The sequence below is a fragment of the Urocitellus parryii genome, chromosome 6, assembly GCF_045843805.1.
Source record: "Urocitellus parryii isolate mUroPar1 chromosome 6, mUroPar1.hap1, whole genome shotgun sequence".
Lineage (NCBI taxonomy): Eukaryota > Metazoa > Chordata > Mammalia > Rodentia > Sciuridae > Urocitellus > Urocitellus parryii.
This window is the reverse complement of record NC_135536.1, coordinates 107,540,264-107,563,352: the sequence shown is the minus strand read 5'-3', so window position 1 is coordinate 107,563,352 and position 23,089 is coordinate 107,540,264. Positions and strand designations below refer to the sequence as shown.

General features: G+C 43.7%; 1 protein-coding gene across 5 annotated transcripts in view; it reads right to left on the bottom strand.

Moving 5' to 3' along the window:
• Window positions 1-1,195: 1,195 nt before the first annotated feature.
• Tln2 (talin 2) overlaps window positions 1,196-23,089 on the bottom strand; it is a 411,357-nt gene continuing 389,463 nt past the window's right edge. For all 5 annotated transcript variants that reach the window (XM_077799669.1, XM_026384818.2, XM_026384825.2 and 2 more), the window contains 5 exons: window positions 12,175-12,300; window positions 10,172-10,234; window positions 9,904-10,086; window positions 6,961-7,086; window positions 1,196-5,259 (listed from right to left, as the gene is read on the bottom strand). In XM_077799669.1, coding sequence (XP_077655795.1) covers window positions 5,131-5,259; window positions 6,961-7,086; window positions 9,904-10,086; window positions 10,172-10,234; window positions 12,175-12,300 — 627 coding nt within the window. In that variant the 3' untranslated portion in view covers window positions 1,196-5,130. The remainder of the gene's footprint in view (window positions 5,260-6,960; window positions 7,087-9,903; window positions 10,087-10,171; window positions 10,235-12,174; window positions 12,301-23,089) is intronic.

The window sequence follows — 23,089 nt, the reverse complement described above, 5'->3', positions numbered from 1 at the left end:
CCTCATTTCCCTAGGCATCCACCTCTTCATAAACCCAGGCTTTTGCACACAATTCCTGTTGCCTGGAGCAACTCCCCACACTTTGCCCCAAAAACTCCTGTGCATGGGAGTCTGGCCAGATGCTCTCCTCTTGGAATCCTTTCCCGCCTTCAGGGCTCTGCACATTTTCCCCATAGCCCTGGGTCAAGGTGTTCTCCCTGGACTGTGACCTTCTCCAGGAAGTAGGCTCCAGTGTCCTGCACACAGCCGGTATTGGGACATGGGTAAGTTTCTTGATGGCTGCTTGGCCGCAGGCACAGAGCATCTGTGTTCCAACAGCCTGCACCCCCAAGCCTGCCACTTCCTCTGCAGGTCTTGGTTCACCCCTGTTCACCATGGCCAATACCTTCTCTGCAGAGGATGTGGGCTGAGGACTCTGTGTCCAGGAGCACTGAGCTGATATGCAGGAGACTCAGTAAACCTTAGGTCCCCTTCCCACTTCCTGGTCTTTACCCCAAGGCTTCATGCCTTGGTTTTGGTTGTGGTCAGTTCCAGCCTTTTTTTCGTTATTAAGGCAAAGGGATAAAAACCTCCATTATCCATTGCCTTAGAGAGCCTAAATATTGTTCGACATACCAGCGATACTCTTGGCTGTTATGGTGATTTTTGATACTCCCCCCCCCCTTGTGGATTAGAGACCCCTCACATTTTTCTAAGTCTGGCTGATCCTAGAACAAGGACTTCTGGCCAAGCATCTTCCCCCTCAAACAGGAAGGAGGGCTGGAAGTCCCTGCAGGTTACATTTTTGGCCTCAGCTGTCAGAAGTGAACCAGCCTTCCTGTGTCACATCCCAGGTCAAGTGCATGTCATATGCACTTCAGTATTTAGCTTGCAGTCTTGCAGTGTGGGGGACTTGCATGGCCAAAGAGTCACTGAGCTATTTGTCCAGGAAGCCTGTCTTAGAGAAACATAATTTGATCTTCCTACTCATAGTCTATTTCTTCTTTGAGTTTCCTCTCATGTCAGCAAAACTGAATGGAATTCATTCGTGGCCCTCCCACATACATCCTACCTCTCCTAACACATCTGTTAAGTGTGGATCTGGGTGGTGGTCAAGGCAGAATTTCTCTCACACAATAAAGACACTTTCTCTTCCCTCTTTTTTTGCCCTCCTCCCCATTGCCATGAGACCTTCACACAGGTTCATTGCTTTAAAAGTTTATTTCGGATGAATAAAAAAAATAATTTATGTGATTAGATAAATTAATTTATGTGATTAGACATTATGACAAGGGCAGAGGTTAATTTTCCTGACCTCCTATGGATCTTGCAGTGTGGCTGGAGGCTGAGGGAACCTGCCTTGTGTCATGTGGGGTGAGGACATGTGGCTGGAGGGACTCACACGCAGATGCTTCCTGGAGAGTTGGGAGTTGGGCTCAGAGGAAGGCTGAATCCAAACTCCCATCATAGAAAAGTGACAGCTCTTCATTGTAGTGTTTTAAAATCAATCAACAGAAGCTCCATCACACATTCATTCCTAATGGTCATAAATACACCAAACATGAGCTCAGAGGGATGAAGCCATAGTCTCAGGACATTTAAACGTGGAAGTTGGGATCCCTTTGGGAAGGAGTCCTTCCCTGGCAGAGGTCCTCTCTTGAGGCTGGCACTCAGACGGGACATGGGCCATTGGCACAGAAGTCAGGATCTCTGGGTTTCAGAACTCCGGGGACTGTAGCCTCTTAGCCTGGGAATTTCTCCAAGTTCCCCGGGTCCCCCAAAGACTCTCAAAAGCAATGTCCCCTTGGTCAACAGAGGGTTCGTTTTCTTCAGAAATCTGAGAGCAGAACATGGTCATAATATGTCCTAGGGCCTAAAGGCTCCCAGAGGTCCTGCCAGAGCCCAGCACTTCCGAGCTAGGACAGAAGATTCTGGGGACCACCTGCCGAGGAGGAAATGGAGGCACCTCGCCGAGGCCTGTGAGTTCCCTGGGAGCAGAGACCATGGCTTACTTACCACCTTTGCCCTGTGCCTACTTCCCTCATGAGGTTTTAGCCTTGGAGTCCCTTGGGAGGTGGAGTCTACTCTTTTTGAAGGTAGTGAAATTTTTTTTTAAACAATCTTTGTGATAAATTAGGAATAGGTTCCTGTTGCTTGCACACATGTAGGCTGATAAATCAGACAGCAGGTGGGCAAGACCTACAAGAAGCTCAGAGGGTTTTCTGGGATAAAATTATGTGCCAACAAGGTGGCAGGTGGCTTGGCCCTAAGCCTGTGCACAGACTGTGGGCTGGGCAGCTGGGCAACTGCCTTGGTGGGTACATGATGCCCAGAGACCAGCCAGGACCTGAGTATCTGCTGGCACTGACCACCAAGGCCACCCCTGACTAGACATCAGTGGAGCTAAATAAGGCCAATCTGACCATGGCTTAAGCACCTTTGATCTGAAGACTTTTGAAAGACAACACAGCAAAATCTAAACTCCCAAATCACCAGTTAGCTCTGAAATCTAGTTCAGTTTCCTTTTTTGACCATCAAAACCAGCAATTTCTGGACACAAAAATCAACCTAAAGATTCAAAGCCCAATGCCAGTTTCCCTCAGGGGCAAAGCAGTGAGAAAGGGCACATATCCACACACCTGCTGCCCCTCACCACAGAGGCCCTTTCTAAGCTCCAGACCTGGGGCTGCTTCTACTGGGAACCATGCTATTGTCACATGCTCTAAAAGTTCATGCCCCCCAATGCAACTCATATACCTGCATTCTTTCTCTCTGAAGAACCAAAATCCCCCTAGACGCCACACAGGGGCACTTGCAGTTAACACTTAGTAAATAATGCCCAAAGCACAGCCATTTGGCCATTTTATGAAATGAGAAAAGACCAAGCTACCACAAGGCCATTCACATACAAACATGCAGGGAGGATGAGAAAGGGACAGATGAAAAACCAGGACTACACCAGGTGATGACTGGGAGCCAACCTCTCTAGACTCCTAGCAGCAGAAAACTTCAGACAGGCCATTTATATAGGTCCTACAAAAATAAACTGTGTTCTGTGACTGCCCCTTAATGTTGGAAAAGACGAGCCTTTCCATTTGGTTTCTCTCTGGAGGTTTTTTTGGTGTCCAATGAAGTTGGGGTTTTAAACAACCCTGAAGCAGGGATGGAGAACCCCCTGCTTGCCCTGGCCCCCACCCCCTCCTGGGATGCTAGAACGTGATGGACAGATGGAAGGGAAGAGGGGCAGCCTAGAGGAAAAGAGGGGAGGGTTGGGCCCCTCAAGGGTTTCCCAGAGTCCCACCTTGTGAGACCATTAGCACATTCAGACCCTGAGCTTTCGGTCTGACTTCCAAAGTCTCAGGAAGCACCCTGCGTCCTCCTCAGAATGTCCACCCAGTGCAGGTGTGAGGAGCTGTATTAGCTATACTCTGAAAGGTGAGCCAGGACTGGGCTTGCTTTTCCTTGAGAGGCCAGGGCTCCCCACTGTTTATCAGATTTGGTGTCACTCTCCCCAATGTATGCTCTCCACCTGTGGGTCATTTATACTCCTCTAACTTTCTACTTGTCTGAAAAGAAATTTCAATATTTGTAGCACTTACAAGTTATCTTATAAATGTGGGAAACTGTCAAGTTTATATTTTAAAACCATGGCATGGGCTAGGCTCTGCTGAAGCAGGATCATTGGCCAAGGTCAAAAGATGACATCTTTTGAGGACCAGAGCACCAATTTTTCCTCCTGGCTGAAAATTTGGAGCTATGAGACAGGGAAAGGCAGAGGTTGACTGCCTTCAACAGTCTTCAGTCTGGAAAACCATGTGCCTCCATTAACTCCTTTATTTCTCTTACAGATTCTTTCAAAGTCACTTGCTACCTGGCATTAACCTCTATCCCACAAGCCATTTATCCTCCATGTATTGTAAAGGGTAAAGGCTCAGATTAAAGGAGAATTCAAGGTCTTAATGTGCCCTTCTTTGCAGAGAAGGGAAAAAGGAAAAAAAGGAAAGAGGAGGAAAAAAATATGAAATTCTGGAAGTGTGACATCCAAAAGATGGACTCCCAAAACACCCCATGTTCTCACCTTACATATAAGCAAAACTATCTAGTTAAAGGTTCACATTGATTTTAGGATGCATAGATTCTGAATACTAAGATATAGAAAAAAAAAAAAAGTCCTCTTGGGACGATAATGGGTTTCCCAACAGATGTCTTCCAATCATGAACTCTGGTCTCCTGAGATTAGTGACAAGGGACTTAAAGATGGAGTTGCTTCATTCCGGCTGAAGCCACCCAAATACATAAGAGGGCTGTCACGCTGACTGTCACAGGGAAGTGGATTTGTGCACATGAATCTGTATGAACCGAAACAGCCTCTGCAGAATAAGGAGCCCATGCATTTTATTCCAGCCCCTGCTCACCAAGCCCTGAAAGGCTCCCACAACTCTGCCCTTTGGATTATGGAGGGAAAAAAAATTAACTGTTTGATTTTCTGGGCCACAGGATACAAGATGGGTCTAGATTGTACACGGAGCTTACACACTGAGGCAAGAAAGCGTGCAAACAGGAGCAGGGATTCTTCACCCCTTGGGTGAACCAGTGCTCAAGACATGGAAGGAGGACCTCAGTCACCCTCCCAGAGTCCACCTGGGTTTGTGTTTCTGACTTTTATTACCATATCCAGCTCCAACTTTCATGTTCTCTTGAGAGGGAGAAGAACATCTATGTGTATCTATGACATCAATGATTTCCCCCAGGACCACTGTGTTTTTGTTTTTTTTCCCTAGTATGATTTCACAAAGAGGCCCAGCAGCAGGCCTTGAGAAGACCAACGAAAGCAAAAGTGTCTGAGAACGACATAATACTGACTTCTCTTTTTTGGTAACAGTTCACAAAACGTGCACCCCTCTCTCCTGAGATATGGCGAGGCACAAGGGGAGGCAGCGGAGGAGCTGTGGGTGGGACACTGTACCGTGTGACATCAGGATCATGCAGCCGGTGCCAACAGGACAGAGAAATGAGAACAGGACTCAGGGCTCTGGACTCGCCCCGGGGGGAAGGGGCTGGCAGTTTCCAGGTAAGTGCCTGGCTCTCAGAAACACTGTCTGTCCAGTTCTTGCAGGGCTAGCTCCTGGGGCTCGCCATCCTGGCCTGGACTTAGCCCTCATCCTCCCTCAGCTCAGTGGGTAGGAATTTATACTGCTGCTGGCGGATCTGGGCCAGCTTTTTCCTTGCTTCTTCCAGTTCTCGTTCTTTCTTTAGCATTTCCTCCTGGGCAGCGATGATCTAGAAGAAGAGCAACAAGCAAGATAATCTCATGCTTTTAAAGAAATCACTGTCTCCCATGGGACACAGCAGTACACTGAGAATAGTACTCTTAGCTTGTGATGGTTTGGGTTTTGAGACCAATGACCCAACTGACCCAAGACAATGAGCTGATTTCTGGCCACTGACTGAACAGCAAACATCTACTGCATCATTGTTGTGTGCCAGGCTTGGATGTGAGCACTCCACAGAAGGCTGCCTTGTCATCTTTGTGGCAAGCCTGTGATGTATGCTCTATCAAAAGTCCATTTTTCCAATAAGGAATCTGAAATTGAAAGGTATGGGTCTACCTCCCTATGGTCACTTAACTACAACAGAAGGAATCAGTCCAGGTGTTCTTAAAGCTAAAGCTGGTGACTGTCACCACTAGATGGCCTCCATATAGAGTTAGCCCTTGGCATTTGGGAGACTGGTTCCATAGCACCCCCGCCCATGGGTACTCAAATACTTATATAAAATGCCACGGTATTTGCATATAACCTATGCAATCCTGCTTTATACTTTAAATCATCTCTTTACTACTTATAATACTGAAATGAATGTGAGCACTATATATATAATTGCTGTATTGTTTAGGGAGTACCGACATGGAGAAAAGTCTATACATGTTCAGTGCAGATGCAATGTTTCTTCTGAATATTTTCAACCCATGTTGGGTTGAAACCGAGAACATGAAACACATGGAAGGATTCAGAGGGAAGACTATATTTACTTCATGCTTCTATGGTGATCTGAGGGATACTAACTGGGAGTTGTGTGAAAAGGGCAAGTTTGTTTTCCAGAAAGTCATATAAATTCCAATGAGTACTCTGACCAAGGTGGGATGAAGTATTGAATGTAGCATTTTCCTGATTTGTGTGACCACAGACCATTCTTTGTGTTACTTCTAATGGAAGAAGTACATCAAGAAACACATTCTGGTAAAAATACATCCAGTGCATTGCCAAACACAGGGAGAGTTGCAGGAAGAGCTAACTGATAGGGAAAACAGTTTCATATAATGGATCTGTGTTAACACACAGGAAAGAATTTCAAGCCTGCTTTCCTAGAGTTCCCTCCTCACTTCATACATGAGAATGCAATCCTAACTAAGTCAATCCCACATATTCTAAAAGTTCTGGGAGACAGTAAGCGATCATTCTCTCTGTGGGGCCAAATGGCTGGAGATAGCAGCAGCTCCAAATATATCCCTGTATTTAAATAACATTGCTATTCTCCAATTTCTGTTTCATTTTCTCCCCACAAACAGAATCCCTGATTTCTAGCTAGGTAGATGGCTAATACTACACTTCCCAGTCTTCTGAGCAGCTAGGATGGTCACATGACCAAGGGCTAACCAATGGCATGTGAGAAGAAGTGATGTGTGTAACTTCAGGGTCATGTCCTCCTCTCCTTTCTTCCCTCTTCCTGGTTGATGCACAGCTGAGGTGGTAATTGAACTGTCTTAAACCAAATGGCCAAGGGCACTCTCTCAGGGGTGGTGGAATAAGGCAGATGGAGTTTGGGTCTCAGAAGTGAAGGAATCATCATACCATCCCTAGACTGCTTACACCCAGCTACATGAGGAGAAATAAGCTTATTTAAGTCACTGTTCTTTTTTGTACCTATTATAATGCAACACCTGTTTTGAGAATAAATGTTATTACATATTTAGTCACAAACCTGAGCAATGCCCCCGACAAACTTCGTTTTCACTACGACATCGTCGTCGTCAGTTTTGCCAAATGCTGCCTTCTGGGCTGCACGAACAAGATTGTCTGAGGCTCTTTTCACAGCATTCCCTGCTGCCTGGAAGGGGAACAAAATGCACATCAGAGCATTAAAAACCGCAAGAATGACATAAAGGTACAGTTCATGAGAACATGAGTTAATTTATCATTCAATTATAACATAGAAGTTCTCTTTAGCCTGTGAGCATCCGTGTGTCTCTCCATCCATCCATTGATTCTACCAACACTTGCACTTACCTATCCACAGCTCATTCACAGATGAATGAGGTACACTTTTTGGCCCCCAAGGAGCACAGACTTTTGAAGGGAATTACAATCATGTAGTAAGCGACGATAGCAATGTTCTGTGTGTATTGATAGAAGTGTGCTTAGGGCTGCCTCCTGGACCTAGGAAACCATGGCTGCCTTCCCCATCAAATAGCGTGTACTTGAGGACATGTTGTTGCCTATCTCCCTCCTGGACAGTGACAACTTGGGGAAGGAACAGTAATTTGAATCTCTGCATCCCTAGAACCTGGCACAGGGGGTATCCAGACTTATCATCTACTGCAGATGATCTGAGTGAATAAGGGACTATGAGCACACAAGCAAGGGGGTACCCACCCCTGCATGGAGCACCGGGAGTCTCACAGTACCCAGGACTGCTATAGTTGAGCTTTATGCCACAAGCTTAAGGATAGGGCAAATTGCTAGAGACAGGTATAGAAAAGCTTTTCAATGTGGAGTCTACATCTTTGTTAAAGGCTGTTGCCCATTCTGGGGCTTACTCTCCCCTGAACCCCAGTAACGGGGATGAAACCCAGGGGTGTTCTACCACTGAGCAATGTCCCCAGATGTTTTTATTTTTTATTTTGAGATAGGGTCTTATTAAGTTTCCCTGGCTGGCCTTGAACTTGCAATTCTCCTGCCGCAGTTCCTGGGACTACAGGTAGGCACCACTATGACTAGCTCTGGCTTACTCTTAATGCTATGAAGCATGAGCCTGGGGACTTGTCCTCTGCCAGCTGAGGTTTGGAATTTTCTTCTAATGGCAGTCAAAGCTTTAGCAAGCCTACCATATTCCTTACCCAGCACCCTTCAATCAGAAGTTAGCAATGAGAAAATTGAGATTTTTTTTCTCCGAAGTTAGCTGGCCCTTCTAGTTGATGATCTAAAGTGACCAATGAGGATCACAAGGACTTGCACAAGAAGAGGAAGGAAAGCAAGTTAACATATGACAAATCATCATATTGTGCTGGTTCTCTAAGGGGCTCTGTAGCCCCACTTTTCTGATATGGAGACTGAGGTTAAGGAACTTGTCTAAGATCCTGGATATAGGTTTGTTGAGCTCCAGAGAACTCCCAAGTTGCCTGTAAGGGGCTCAGACATGACACCGTAGTGTCTATAAATCAGGTAACAAGACTGGTGCTGTGTTTAACCTGTGTGAACTGTTAGAACTTCCGAAACCATGTTCATGTCCACTATGCTGTTTGACCTTCATAAGTCCACAGGGACATCTCCACCCTGACACTGCAGATGAAGCTTCTGAGGTCTCAAAAGTTCTGAGTGACCTGAGAACATGGTGTATGTGGCAGAGGCAGGGCTTCAGCTAGGTCTCTTGTAATTCAGGCTGTTTCCCTCAGAAGTGTCCCCCAAACTCAGGAACTGCAACATTCAGAAATACACAGCTCCTAGTTCTCTCTAAAAGTCAGTAAAAGTGAGGGAGGTGGGTCAGAGAGACTTGGGAGGGTCACGTTACAGAAACACTTTGGGACTTCCAAAATAAAACAAGAATTCTGAGTTCTGATGGAGTGGTTCAAATATTTCTGCCCTTTATGATTTCATTCATGACTTATATAAATATATTTTAGCAATATAAACAATCTACATTTTGACACTTTATAGTAATAAAATTCCAGAAAATTGGAAAGAAACAAAATGTCCAATATATAAGAAAATTCTGGCATCATCATGCATGTAATATCATGCAATTATTAAAAATGAGACTCATGAAAATGGAGCCTTATCTTTAGGAGGAAAAATGTGTATGACAACATGTGAAGCAAAAAGAAAGCACAACGTGTCTTGCTATGATTACAACCAGACAAAACTATCTTATATGTAGATAATAACAGAACAGGAAACAATGAAACACTGATGTGTGGAGATGTTGAGGCTAAATGGTTTTTCTATTCAAACATTTAAAGTATTTTTTATAATTAAAATGATCAGGGCATATATGCATTGGGAAGGATTTGATTGTCAACTTTGGCACTATGCTTTCTGGGCTCTGGGAAACCTTAGCAATGCTCAGATTGCTCACAGTGCTTTCACTCCCTGCTGGGTAAATGCTGATTCAGGGCATCCTCTGAGAGAGGCACTGGCTCTGGTGAGAGAAGTGCCAAGATGAAGACATGGTATGTAAGAAGTGCACAGCCTTGTCACAGATAGATAGCAAAATAAACATGGTGCCATGCCATGTGACACAGGAACCATAAGATTGTTCAGGCCAGGAGCTCTGGCAGGAGGCAGGAGGGACTGAGTACCCAAGCCCCAGGAATTCAAGGAGGGCTTCCCAAAAGAAGTGACTTTGTGGTGAGTCACAAAGGATGAGTAGGAGTTTGCCCAGTTGGGCTGGCAGGAAGGAGACCCAGGCATCCCAGGTGAGTAAGGGCCCCAAGATATCAGCCCTCAAGTCCCAGGTGGAGATGTGACCTTGGTGGGGCAGCAGGTGTAGAATGCATGGACGCAGGAGGCAGATGATGAGGCTGGACAGTGGGACAGAGCTGGCTGATGAAGGCCTGGTGGGTCATGCCAAGGAAGTGAGACTGTCCCCTTTGGTGACACTTACCCGCTCCAACAGGAGTATTTTCCCACCAGCATCAGTGACCATTACCTGTAGCCGCCTCATGGCCTCTGAGTCCTGGTCGGCTTTCACCTTGCAGGCCACAAGCAGCTGAGCTGTGGAAGCAGCGACCTGCTTGGCAGATGAGATGAGCTTCTCCTCGCTGGCATGTCCCTGAACAGAGGCATTGGCGGCCTCACAGAGACTGCTGGTTGCAGCTGCCACCATCCGGGCCTGAGGATAGTCAACAGAGAAATGACCCAAGGCCCAAACCTCCCTCAGGGGATCCACAAAGCAAAGAAGGAAGAAGGTAACTCACGGCAGAAATGAGTCCCTGTGACCACTGTCCGTCATCGGCAGCATTGGCGGGGCTGGAGCCCACCTGAAAAGGGGAGTGGGAAACCTGCAGTGGGTGCTGGAAGGCCAAAGTAACCTGCAGCCCCTGCACACCCTTTCTCTGCAGCTGGACACACTTTACTGTCTGGTGACTCCTGCCAACAACACTGGCCCGAGAATAGAGCAACACTTTACTTTATGGGACCCTGGCTGTGACCACACTACACCAGCACATCCTGGCTGGTTTCCCCCAGGGCTACAAGATGCAATGGGAACTGCCAGGTACTGTGTTTCTGGGAAATGGCTCGGAATGATGAATTGCTGCTATTGTCCTCTGCTGACCTTGCCCCAAGGAAGTACACAGCCTTGTCACAGATAGCAAAATTTAAACATGGAAGCCACCAAGGTGTCCTCTTTCAAGTGAAAAGGGAAACTTAAAAGTTTCCTGATCAGTAACCTGCCTGAGTTTCAGGCAGGTGATATTAGAAAAGGGCAGTGCATTTCCCTCAAGGAGGGTCTTATTTTGTCAGAGGTGGGGAAAGAAGTAAGAGGCAGGAAGTAAGGAGCATCTCTGGTAAGAAGGGATTTTCCTGCAGATCTAGAGGATGTAGTTTTTGGGGGAAATACCTTCACAGGGTGGGAGGTGCCATTGAGGGAAGGGATGAGTATCTCAATTTGAAAATGAAGCTATGGATCTGTCACCAATTATAGGCACCTGCTGAATATAAAAGGTCAAATCCCATGGTCTTATATATTATTTTATAGTTCACCTAGGATCAGCAGAACCTCCTCTGCCACCTTTTAAAATGCTTGAACATGTAAGTTCCATGGAAGTATGCCATAGTCAAGGTAGATTTTTCTGGTATCTAGTGCTGTGTTGAGTACAATGCCAACCCTTTAGATGTTAAAGTAAACTGAAATTTTTAGGTAGGATCTTCTGTTTGACAATTCATCTGTGGTCCTCACATCTTGACTAATCAACAAGAACTTGATAAAGACACAAGACAAGCTGGGCCCCTTCTGGATCTGCAGGTGCTAAAGGAGAAGCTAATGTGCCAGGTGGGGAGACCCACAGCATTGATACTGAGTAACATCACACAATGTCTTAGAAAGAAAAGTCAAAGTATGTGGCTAAGCTCATAAAAGACTGGGGGAAGAGGCACAGCCACCAGTCAGGCATGACTTCTTGTCTGTATAAAATATGATCCATCTCTCTACCCTGAGAGCAAAGGCCTTTTAATGTCAAACATAACTGACAATGACAGTGACCAAATTCCCTAGACCCACCACTTGAAAGGCTGCTGTAGTGCCTTGGGAGGCTCTTTGCAAGACACATTTTGATAGGGTGGTTCCATGTTGTAGAGGAATAACAGGACACCTGGTACATTTTCAATGGGAAGACTGCGCATATCCAGAAGTCCTCTTCTGAACCACTAGAAAAACAGTAAGGCTTTTCTGCTAGTGCAGACAGAAGGGAGGACTGGACATGAAGCAGACTAAAGAACTCTCAAGTTTAAACCCACACGGGCCTTTTGACCAAGAGACTTAGAAAAGTGCTAACTGCAAAGTTGGCCAGCGTTCAGCTCAACAGTCCTAAAAGCAAATGGAGCCATTTGCAGTTGGAAAGTGGTATCACAAAACCCCTGACTGTGGTGCTTATCGGGTCATTCACCAGGAAACTATGACAGTTTACATCTTTAAACAGCCTAATGTACAGTGGGAATATAAGTATCTGGTTCAACCCTGATGGCTGTCTGGAATGGGATACGATCCTTAACAAGAAGCAGATGAGAGGCCCAGAAGCCAAGCCTTTTATTCGGTCAGTAGAGTTTAAGCAAACAGTTTTCAGCGGTCGGGGCAAAGCCTGGCAACTCAGGGAGAGAAGCACATCACACATTTCCTTGGCAGAGCCAAAGGCTTTCTCTCTCTTCCTTGGCTGCTCCCTCTTGGGGAGTGCTCTATCACTGGCCAGTCTGGTTTACCTACCTTTCCTTGGGCCACCAGCTCCCTCTGGGCTGCAGAAGCTGATTTGACCAGGGCGCTCGTGGCAGCAGCAATGGATTTAGCAGCTTCCAAGATCTGTTCTTCAAAATCCAAGGTTTCATCTGCTTGCTATAATCAAAAGAAAACCATGTCATGTGCAATTCATATTCATAAAGGGTTCTTTCTGCCAGACTACTTACTGCTGTCATCTGGCTCTTCCTTTGCCTATTGCTTTTTGTGGACAAACCACAGCTCAGAAGAAAGGCCTAAGCTCTCAGGAGGCCTCTCCATCTGCTGCTGGGTCTGTCTCACCCCCACCCCCCACTTCAGAAGATAAAAGCCATTACCAGTGACATTCTATACAAGTTTTAAATCAGGAAATTCTAAGGCAAACTATTCTTCCAGACCAGAATCTTTAGAGAAACAAATTCACTGTGAACTGATAAGCTCAAAAGGTTCCAGCAGCACCAATAACCCACATCAAAATAATAATCATCAAAATCAAAAGAGTGACTTGTGGCATACTCTGCCAGAGCTTAAGGCTCAAAGATGCCCTGAAAAATGGAAAGATGGTAATTTGTTCCAAAGTCTTACTTTTCTTGAGTAAAAACAAAAGCAAAGTAATATTTGTATTTCTGTGGCTGAGCACAGAGGGAGTCATATATTAACCACAGACTGTCCAGTGGGGGAAACAAATCAAGATAAAGTGACATTGAGGTGGAGTCTGTTCAGTCACTTGGACACATGAAGACTGGTTCTACCTTGGGGGGAACCCTGCTCACCACCACTAAGTCCCCCGTGGCCAGAACAACCCAGGAAGTTGGGAAGCAGTTTTGGGAAAGTAGGGTAAGTGGAAAGACTGTGGTCCCAGTCTAGGAAGGATGGAGCATCACAGTGGGGTGGTCAGACTGGAAGACCTTCGAGGTCCCCAGTATTAAAATTCTATGACATTAAGTCAATTTGGTTAAGCTGTCCTTAGTTCAAAGAATGTTAAACGTGTCTGGTGTGAAAAAATGATGGTCAGCCACAGCAACACTTTTTTCTATATGTGCGGTAAAATATACATAGAATAAAGTTTACCCTTTTAGTCCATTTTAAGTGTACAAGTCAGTGGTGCATTTTGTTAGGCACTGCTATGTATACTAACTTGTTTAGTCTCACCAAGAAAAAAAATCCTATATTGAAATTATATTTATCCTAATTTTTACAGTGGGAAAACTCAGGCTCAGGGAAGTGGAGTATTTGGCCCAAGGGTACATGGAAAAATGAACAATTGAAGCTAGTATCTAACACCTAATATCTCTGACTTCAAATGACGAGCTTTTACTAGCCTAGGTCTTATGGCATCAATGAAGCTGATTAGGCCAGAGGTTCAAAATCAGCCTGCGCATGGGCCCAAATGAAACATCAGACAGGAAGGATACAATTCTTTTCCAGATCCCTGTTCTTAATGGCCATATGTTGAACAATGAGAAATGCCAATTAATTGTTATTTTGTAACCCATTTTATCCAAATTAATTTCAATGCATATCTAGTGAATTTGAAGAATGATCCACTGGACATGCATTGAATAAGTTTTTTCATAAGAATTTTATAACGTCTGAAACAGAATCTGTACATGTTTTTCTTATCTCTGACAGAGTCTGCTCAAAGAGTATTCAGGAGAGAAATGAATTTAGCTCCCCTGGATGCATTTTGGGTTGGCAGGATATAGAATTTATTTACCGAAATACAAAAATGACTTGTCTTAAGATATTGACATAAAAGGTACTCTTATGCTCAGTTCCCAAATAAACTATAAACTACTTAATGTAGATATAGATATATGTGTGGATGTGTGTATATTTAATGACCTTGAGATTAAGAGCTTTTCCAACAATTTATTCTGCAAAAGAAAGTCAAGAACATGACAGATTAAGTCACTATGGAAATCACAGAATTTTTGACATAAAAGGGAATGGCACTCTCTTGCAGAAAAGGAAATGGAGGCCCAGGGTAGCCCCCAAGTCTCCCAGACTTTTGTCTCAGGTGGCCTTGACTACATCATAAGCTCCAAGCCTGAGTTCACGTTACAATGTAGAGTACAGAGTCACCAGATTTCTGATTTCCCAAGTTTTATGATCCATAAAGATGAATTTCCTTAAAATTAAGTGCCAAGCTTTAGCATGGGCAGATCTGAGAGAACCATCTTATATCACAATACTGAATTGAAGGGACTCCTACACCTTCCGCTGCTCTGGAGGTTTTTTTTCGGCAAAAAACCACATGTTTAAAATAGATATTCCACTTGGAAATACTTTTGACACCCACTTTTTTTTTCTGGCTTTGGCAGCTCTGTAATGCTCTTTGATAGGTCCCCAATCCCCCCCCCCATAATCTCTAATGCTTTAAAACAGACACTGCACAAAACCTAATCTCCAGGAGATATTTGTTCTGCTTAGAAAGTACTAGAGTTTCCTAAGAAAGGCTCAACAAAGCTGACTGCACTGGCAATAGGCATGGAAGGCAGAGTGTAGATGCTCCAGCTTGGATGGAGTCCAGGATGGAACCCACTGTATTTGTAGGATCCCTGTGTTGATCTGTGTCAGGGTTCTCATTAGGATGAAATCCCACCCTGTCTCTCTCTCCTGCTGAAAACAGCTGTACTTAATGTTTCAGGACCTTCAAGCCTGAGAGAAAACAGGATCTCCCTAGGCCGAGTAGACTTGGTGAAAGGTCTGCACGTCCCAGCCAGTGTCCCTGTGAGCTCTGGCTTCTACCAGCTTGCAGAATGGAGTCTGGGAGAAGGGAAGTGATGGTTGTGGGTGGGGGAGGCATACACTTAGCCATATTGCAAAAGGAGAGAAAGTCTCTGAAAGACTTTCATACATAAAAGGATCACAATGAAAACACAGGATGTGTTAACAGAATAATCCCTCCTGGAGCTGGGAGACTGGGGAGAAAAAGAACAGCCATGTAGAGCTGCTGCAAAGGGACCCAAGGGAGGGGAGCTGCAGACCACGTACCATGACCACTGGGGTCTGGGTCCCCTCTCCAGAGGGGAAGTTATCAGTCTTCTCTTCAGCTGAGATACTTTGCTGACCTGAGGCAGCTGGATCTGCTTATGGGAGGCTGAGGACAGTGAAATTCTCCACAACTGGATTATATAAAGACTGTGGAGACTGTTGAAATAATCTTCAAGTGAGAATGACTGATCTTACTATATGTGGTTTTCTATTTCTTTAAAATTACTGCATCAACTGAAGGCAAAGAACTTAAGAAAATATGGCCTGAACAGACAGTCCTGGCTGCAGAATTGCCAGAGGATCTGGTTCATGATGCAGATTCTGCTTTGGCAGATCTGGGTGAGGAATGCTTATTTCTTTTTTTTTTTAAATATGTATTTTTTCATTGCACCTTTATTTATTTATTTTTATGTGGTGCTGAGGATCGAACCCAGGGCCTCACACGCCCTAGGCGAGCGCTCTACAGCTGAGCCACAACCCCAGCCCCAGGAATGCTTATTTCTAAGGGAGGTGGTTATGGACTACTCCATGGGAACTGCTGGCCCAGACTAAGCAAAACAAATGCCAGTTAATCCCACCAGCCTGTGATCTGCTTTAGGGTACATGTTGTATTTTACTCAATTTATGTCTCTCTGCACAGAATCAGGTGGAAGAGCCCTGTGATAAATAGTTGTTGAATGGGTGCATCCATTCTAAAGCAGTAATTCCAGCATGCAGCCAGAGGACAATGCACATGGTAGGAGGAGAAACACATAGAATAAGTGTCTGCATCATTCACTGTCCACTTCTGAACCATGGGGGCAGGCTCCTGCCCTGTTTGAGGGCCTGGGTTATGAATCCTACACTCTGCCTGCATATCTTAATTAGCATTCAGAGTTTGTGACATTTATTCATGTGCATACTAATATAAACACCAGGCATTTTACCAAGAGGTACTCTTTTTTTTAAAAAAATATATTTTTAGTTGTTAATGGACTTTTATTTTTATTTACTATTTATGTGCAGTGTTGAGAATTGAACCCAGTGCCTCACACATGCTAGACAAGTGCTCTACCACTGAGCTAGATACAACCCAGCCCAAGAGGTGCTCTTATTTAACAAAATAGCTGAGAAAAGTGCTAACAGATGCAGGAAGCATCTACTCTTCCTGATGAGGGTATTGGCTGCAGCCCCTCAGAGGTGAGTCTCTCTCATCTTTGGGTACAATGTCCCCTACCCTAGTCTCCTCCACTCAAAAGGCTACTGGCTGGGCCACATCCAGCTCTTATAGCCATTGTTTTTCCCTGGCCTATCTGGTAGATTCCAGACTGTGATGGATTTATTCTCATCTGGGATTTTTTTTTTATAGCTTTGAGAAAGGTCTAAGTGTCCTTTCATTGTTATTTTTCCTGCTTGCTGATCTTCTGTAGGTGACCTTTTAAAAAGTGAGAGGCCTGGTGATGGCCCTCTTGGGAAAGGTTACACTTTGGGTTGGCTCCCTTCCAGCCCACTTTCCACACTTGGGAGCTCAAGAGAGCATTCAAGGCCCCTGTTTTGCTCTAACACATCTCAAGTTTCAGGAGCCAGAGTTCCCACTGGAGTAGGAGAGGGAAAGAAGAATGGAAAGGGAGAGGGAAAAGGGAGTCCTTTTCTCATTTTTATTTTGGGTTTTGGCCTTTCAGGGATTCTGAGAACATAATCTTCCCAATGACTCATTCTTCTTCATTCTCTCCTACCCACCTGATGGGTGTTAGAAGTAATAATTTGTGGATCTAAAGGATAACTGACTCTCAGTGGATGCTAAAGAACTTTCTTCCAGTCATTTCATTTTTACTTCTACTACTATATTTTTTCATGTGTGGTTTTAAAAATTGGACTTCAGTCTTTCAGCTAAGGTAGTTTTTTATCTGTGTGAACCCTATATGATACTCTTAGTTCTAATGAAGATTCTACCTGCCATTTCTGATTACAATCTAATTACAAAAGAAGAATAAATTAAAATAAAGCAACAAGTGACACATGATTCAGAGGGGCACTGGACAAAATGGGCATTGGTCACTGCTCGGCTCTGACATGTGACTTCAGGTCTTCACTGTCCCTTTCTAGGTACCAGAGTTCATCACTTCTCTGTTTATGAGAAACAGCTCTGTTCTCTTGGTCTTTAGCTTAGACATGTTGACATTTCCTATTATAGTCTTTAGAAGATTTTGACCAAAATAAGCAAGAGCTACGTTTTTCTCTCTTCCATCCTCACAGAAGCCCCACTTACTTCCAGCTGCATCTTTACTGGTCCACCCGACTTCCCTGAAGGGCTCCTGGGCAATGCCAGACAAGGGGAAACATTCCCTCCTGTGGTCCTCTTTGTGAATTAAGCTTCTGTAGCCCCTTCCCCAGTGAACTTGGAGGTGAATGAGTCAATGGCATCCTTAGGAGATGGCCCTAGGGTCATGGTCCTGATTTCTGCCTCCCCCCTTGAAACCCTCCATTGAGGGACTGCCTTGTTGAGAGTCCAAAAATACAATGGCATTTTTCTAACAGTCAGTTTATCACTCAAGTATCATCTTTCCAGTTGGGCTTTTTTTTTTTTTTGGTACTAGGGATGGAACCCAGGGCATTAACCACTGAGCCATATCCCCAGCCTTGTTATTTTTTGAGACAGAATATCACTAAGTTTCAGTGCCTTTCTAAGTTGTTGAAACTGGCTTTGAACTTGTGATCCTCCTACCTCAGTCTCCTGAGCTGCTGGGATTACAGGTGTGTGCCACCACACCTAGCTCCAGTTAGGTATTATACTTTCCTCTGTGTTACTAAAAATCTTGGAGAATAGTGACTATTAAAAGCAAGGTCATGTATCAGAAACTTAAAAAAAGTTTATTGGATATACTTTTTAAAAGCTTGAACATTTTGCATATAATTTAAATGTCCTTCAGGGAAAAAAGGAAGCCAACACCTAGACTCCAGCAACACAAATGTGGTATGTTCCTGCCAGTTGGAATCTTACGTGAAATAGGCAGTCATGTTTTTCCATTTCCTGTCATGAGTCTAGCTCTACCAGCTTGCTTCTGTTTTGAACTGAGACATGCCTTGGGGGAAGGCCTTGGCCAAACTGCACAAGAGCTAGATCAGCTTCTCTTTTAGAGGACCCATGCGTGGGTTGGCTCTAGGACCAAAACCCTTATTAGTTCTAACAAAAAGTAAATCTCTCAGCACAATTGGAACTGCCAAGAGCCCAGGCCTGGACAGCTTGCCTGGTCCCCTCCCCCAGGCTGTCCTTGTCTCAGAAAAGCTCCAGGGAGACTAAACAGACCAAATGGGCAACAGAGAGAGAAAGTACTGTCAAATGGTTATACCTGTGACCAGGAAAGTGCCACCCTCTATATCCAAATTAGCAGTAAATGCATGTTCATGCACTTTCCATTGGAAAAGGGCCAAGCTTGCATGATGAGTACCTTGGGAGTGGTTTCTCCTGTGGCATCCATTGCTTCATTACTTGTTATTTTCAAAATGAAAATTAATAATATTACTGAAATGATCTTCTAATTACTATTTCTGATGTAGAAATTCTTAAAGATTTCATCATGCTCTCAAGAAAGGGGGGCACTTGAATGTCTGCATAGGAAGCATGGACAAAGAAATAATAACAGCATTATTCCAAAGATCTAATCAGATACATTTTCTATGTCTATGCCCCTCCTCCTTGTGTGTGAGGAGGGCCTGACAAGGAGCTAGTGGCCTACACTTCTGGGAGTCACGCCACTTGGGAATGTGTCCTGGATGAGTTCCCCACACACAATTGCTTTTTACCCTACAGGCCTTCTGGCCTGGAGTCATGAGTAGCACACAAGCCCAAAGCCCACAATTTAGCCAGACAGAAAACGCTCATTTGCTTCTGCCCCTCCCTGAACATCTGCTTGCCTTTGATCAGAAGGCGCGCTGGTCAATACCAATATCACCAAAAGAAACATGAAATTCCCACCACTTTAAATTAGTGGGCTTCATCTGAAGGTCCTTTAAAAACTGTTTGGATTCATAATGACTTTCTGTTTATTTTCAGGCCCTTTGTCATTTTAAACAATAGCAAGTGGACTCAAAACAAAGGCCACTGTCCCCTCACTGTGTAAAGGTGGGATGATTGGGGCAGGCCCTCAAAACTCACCCAGCAGAGCATCTATTGACACACACAGATCACTCCTCAATGAGAAAGGACTTCAGGGACAGTTGTCACTTCACAAGTCCAGAAGCCAGGATTCCAACCCTGCATATCCCTGCCCTGTGTCATTTGTGATCTGTGACCCTGTCACTACACATTTGACTGTAAGCACCCTGGTGATGGCTTCTAGACATAGCCAGGACACTTTTCTGGATAGGGCATTGCTCATTTGTATACTCATGGGTGCTTATTAAAAAAAAGAACTTCTTTTCTCCAAAAAACTGAGCCATGAGCATAGTTTTTTTTTTTTTTTCTCCAGAAAGCCATGTTTATAAAATTTGTTAGTGAGAGAACTCAGAATGAACTCACACATGCTTCATTGGTTGGTCTCTGAGGAAGATGTCAAAACCAGCCAAAGGTGCCTGTTATATACCAGAAAAAAAAATGTTTTCTATACCATAATTCCAAACTTCCTGCCACAACCAATTAGGCTATGGAATTACTTTCTGATTGTCATTTTATTATAAGTATTATCAACTTCTGCTGATGAGTTCATCTGTAACAGAAAATTCAACACAATAATGTCTACATTGTATTACCTTTATTAGCTATATTCAGTCTTAACTGAGGTGTAAAGCCCATGCCTCACCAATTGATAGTTAATTTTGCTTATGTATTTTCATACTCTAAGTAGAAAGAAAAGTTACAGATAATTGATTTGTGCTCTTTGAATTTTAACTGATCATAAAAATTGTGTGTGTGTGTGTGTGTGTGTGTGTGTGTGTGTTGCTGGGGATTGAACCTAGAGCCTTGCCCATGCTAGGTATAGCATTCTACCACTGAAGATCAGGATAAAAATGAGCTGAAACAAAATACAAATCTAGATGTGTTTGGAGGTTAAAATCCTAACCTTTATCTCATGTCATAGACATGAGTTGGAATCTTCCATTATTTAAAATCAAGTACACAACTAAGCTGTACAAAATATCTCAAGCTCTTATGAAACATCAGTAATTATGATTTGTTTCTCTAACAAACAAATAATCTAAAATTATTGATAGAGGTCTCCAATGCTATAAGAAGAACTGGAATAAAACATAATGAAATGTAATGAACACTCCATCTTCTAACTCTATTTATGATTTTAACATATTCTTTCCTGTTGCCTTATAAACTTTGTTACGAACCCCCGGAGACAGGGCAAGACACTGTAGGAATATGTTTGATATATAGTTGGATTAAATAACAACCTAATATATCAAACATATCACACAGAGGCCTGCAGAAAAGGCATCCAGGTTTGACTGAGCTTGAGAATAGGCACAGCATTGAAGGCTACTTTTGCAGGGGGTGGTCACCATTGCAGCAACTTCCATACCTGCCTCTGGAGCACAGGTCTGTCTGCAGGTGTGGAAACGGCGCCATTAGCGATATTGTCAGCACATGCACCAGCACGTTTGGGCATTCTTATTTTTCCCTTACCTCATCTTCCCAAGTGAACAGTGGATTCAATAGTGTATCATTTGTTCGTCATTCATATGTGGGAGATTCCAGGAAAAAGGAGATACTTAAAATTTAAGGGCCTGAGGTCAGAATATAACAGAATCATCTCATAAACCATGGATCATTTTTTTTTTTTTAAAAACAGGCAACCTGAAGATGTGTGGTGAGCAGAGCAGTTGAAACAAAATTATTACCCCTTCCCCAAACTATCATTCAGAACAGTGCAAATGCTCCCTAGTTACGAAAGGAAGCCATGTTTGTGGGTGTGTGCCTGTGTGTGGTGGGGGTAGATAAAGTTATAGGAATAGGGCTGTAATAGCAATTGCTTTGAGTTGATGGTTTCTTTCAGTTTTATAGAAAATACCTATGTGGCAGGAACCTCTGGTTACCAGGAAAACATAGGCAGCAGACCATTCTAAAGTGTTCTAGAAGTACCATGCACCCTTCCTAATGTTAAGGTGGGAGGCACTGAAGTAGGTACCTTCATGTAAGGGACTCAAATCATCAGTGATGTCAACTTCAACCTTTACTGAAGGATTTCTTGGCTTTCCTACAAAACCCTCACTGCTAATACAAAGTCCTCACTAGCTTACTTCAGCAGTCATTACTAATTTTTAAATGCTGTTATTTTAAAATATTGTTTCATGAAAATTTAAAACACAGAGCCCTCCATTGTCCCAATTCCATTATCATTTCTTATCCATTCTCTACAGATCTCCTTCACATCCATTTTTAAAAATGGTTGTAATCATAGTGAGTACACATATTGCATGTTTTCCCTTTGACATCATTCCACATACATCATTTCTATGTTTTAATACTTCAACATTTCTCACATCCTGCTTCTCATTGCTATAGATGAGGCTGCAAGGAATACCTCTCACACACACTTCTCTTGGATTCCCTCCTCAGGATAGGTTCCTGGAGGTGGGATTAATGATTCAAAGGTTTGTGCACAATACAACAGCCCCTGAGGGATGAGATCAGCCTTCTTTTACAGTGGGGGGCAGACTAAAACTGCTGCTCAGAGCCCATGTGCGCCCCTCCCAGGTGCGTCATGGTGATTTGACCTTGAAAAGACCCTACATCTTGGTGCTTCTGATTCCCAGCAGACTCTTTGCAAGGCTCAGATGAGTTAAAATATAAAGTACCTAGAAGATTGTCTGGCAAGAGACTTGTATTTGATCAGTGTCAGCTCCCCTCTCTACCAGGGATCTATAGAAAAATGTTTATTTCAGTCATTTTCCTAGAATAATAGTAAGACCTAGAAGTATGTTTTTGGTGATGATTATGGTGACGATGGTGATGTAGTTATCACTTGCTGAGTTTCGTGGCATGTCAGGCACTGCATTCCTATTTTAGTTCATTAATTGTTTCAACAACAATCCTATGGGGTAGGACTCTAGTAACTTAGTTCTTCCAGTCAAGAATCAAGAAGTCAATACATGAATAAAAAGAGCAAACCCAGGGATTAGAGACTGATAAAAAGGTCAGAAGGACCCTGCATCAGGACAAAGCTAAATCTCTAGTGGAATCAAAGTTGTCTACTGACATGACTTCAGTCATGAGGAGACATGGAATTTTTCCCACTTATGGGAAGAGGTTGCTTATAATAAATTGGGTAAGGAAAAAGGGGAGAAAAATCTACCAGACCTCTAAATCCTAGCCAGTGGTTGATTCTTAAGTTTAAGGTACACATTTCATTCAGGATGAACTTGATTTATAAAGCAGAAACAAAGATGTAACCAGAAAATGGAATTGTCTCTATACCCATTCTTAGCTCTTAAGTTTGTAAGAAAAACTGACAATATCAGACAATACAAGATACTCAGGTTAGAGACCAACAGAGAGAACCCTGGTAACCCCCCAAATCAAAAATTAAAACACCTATGTTACATCTTGTTGACAAAAAGTTTAAATGCCTTCACTGAGTCTAGGAAGATGATCAGGAGATATGTCCTGAGAACTAGAGGGTTTTAAGTATGCTCCTAAGTTTAATGGCCTCATTATATCCTCTTGTGTATTCTACACACAACATCAGTCCAGGAGCTGCTGCTGGGTGAGATGGTGCATTTCGGTGCTCTATGGTCTTACACAACAAGGCAGAATGAAATACCCAAGCCAGGGCATCAACTCTTCTTGTAGAAAAGAGCCAAATTTCATTTCCTAATGTATTGGGTCCTTGGAAAGGAGGAAAGTTACAGGTACCAGTAAAACATTGTTTAAATGGGAAGAAAAAGAGGCCTCCTCTGTTTTCACCATCTTCCTGCTGAAGATAGT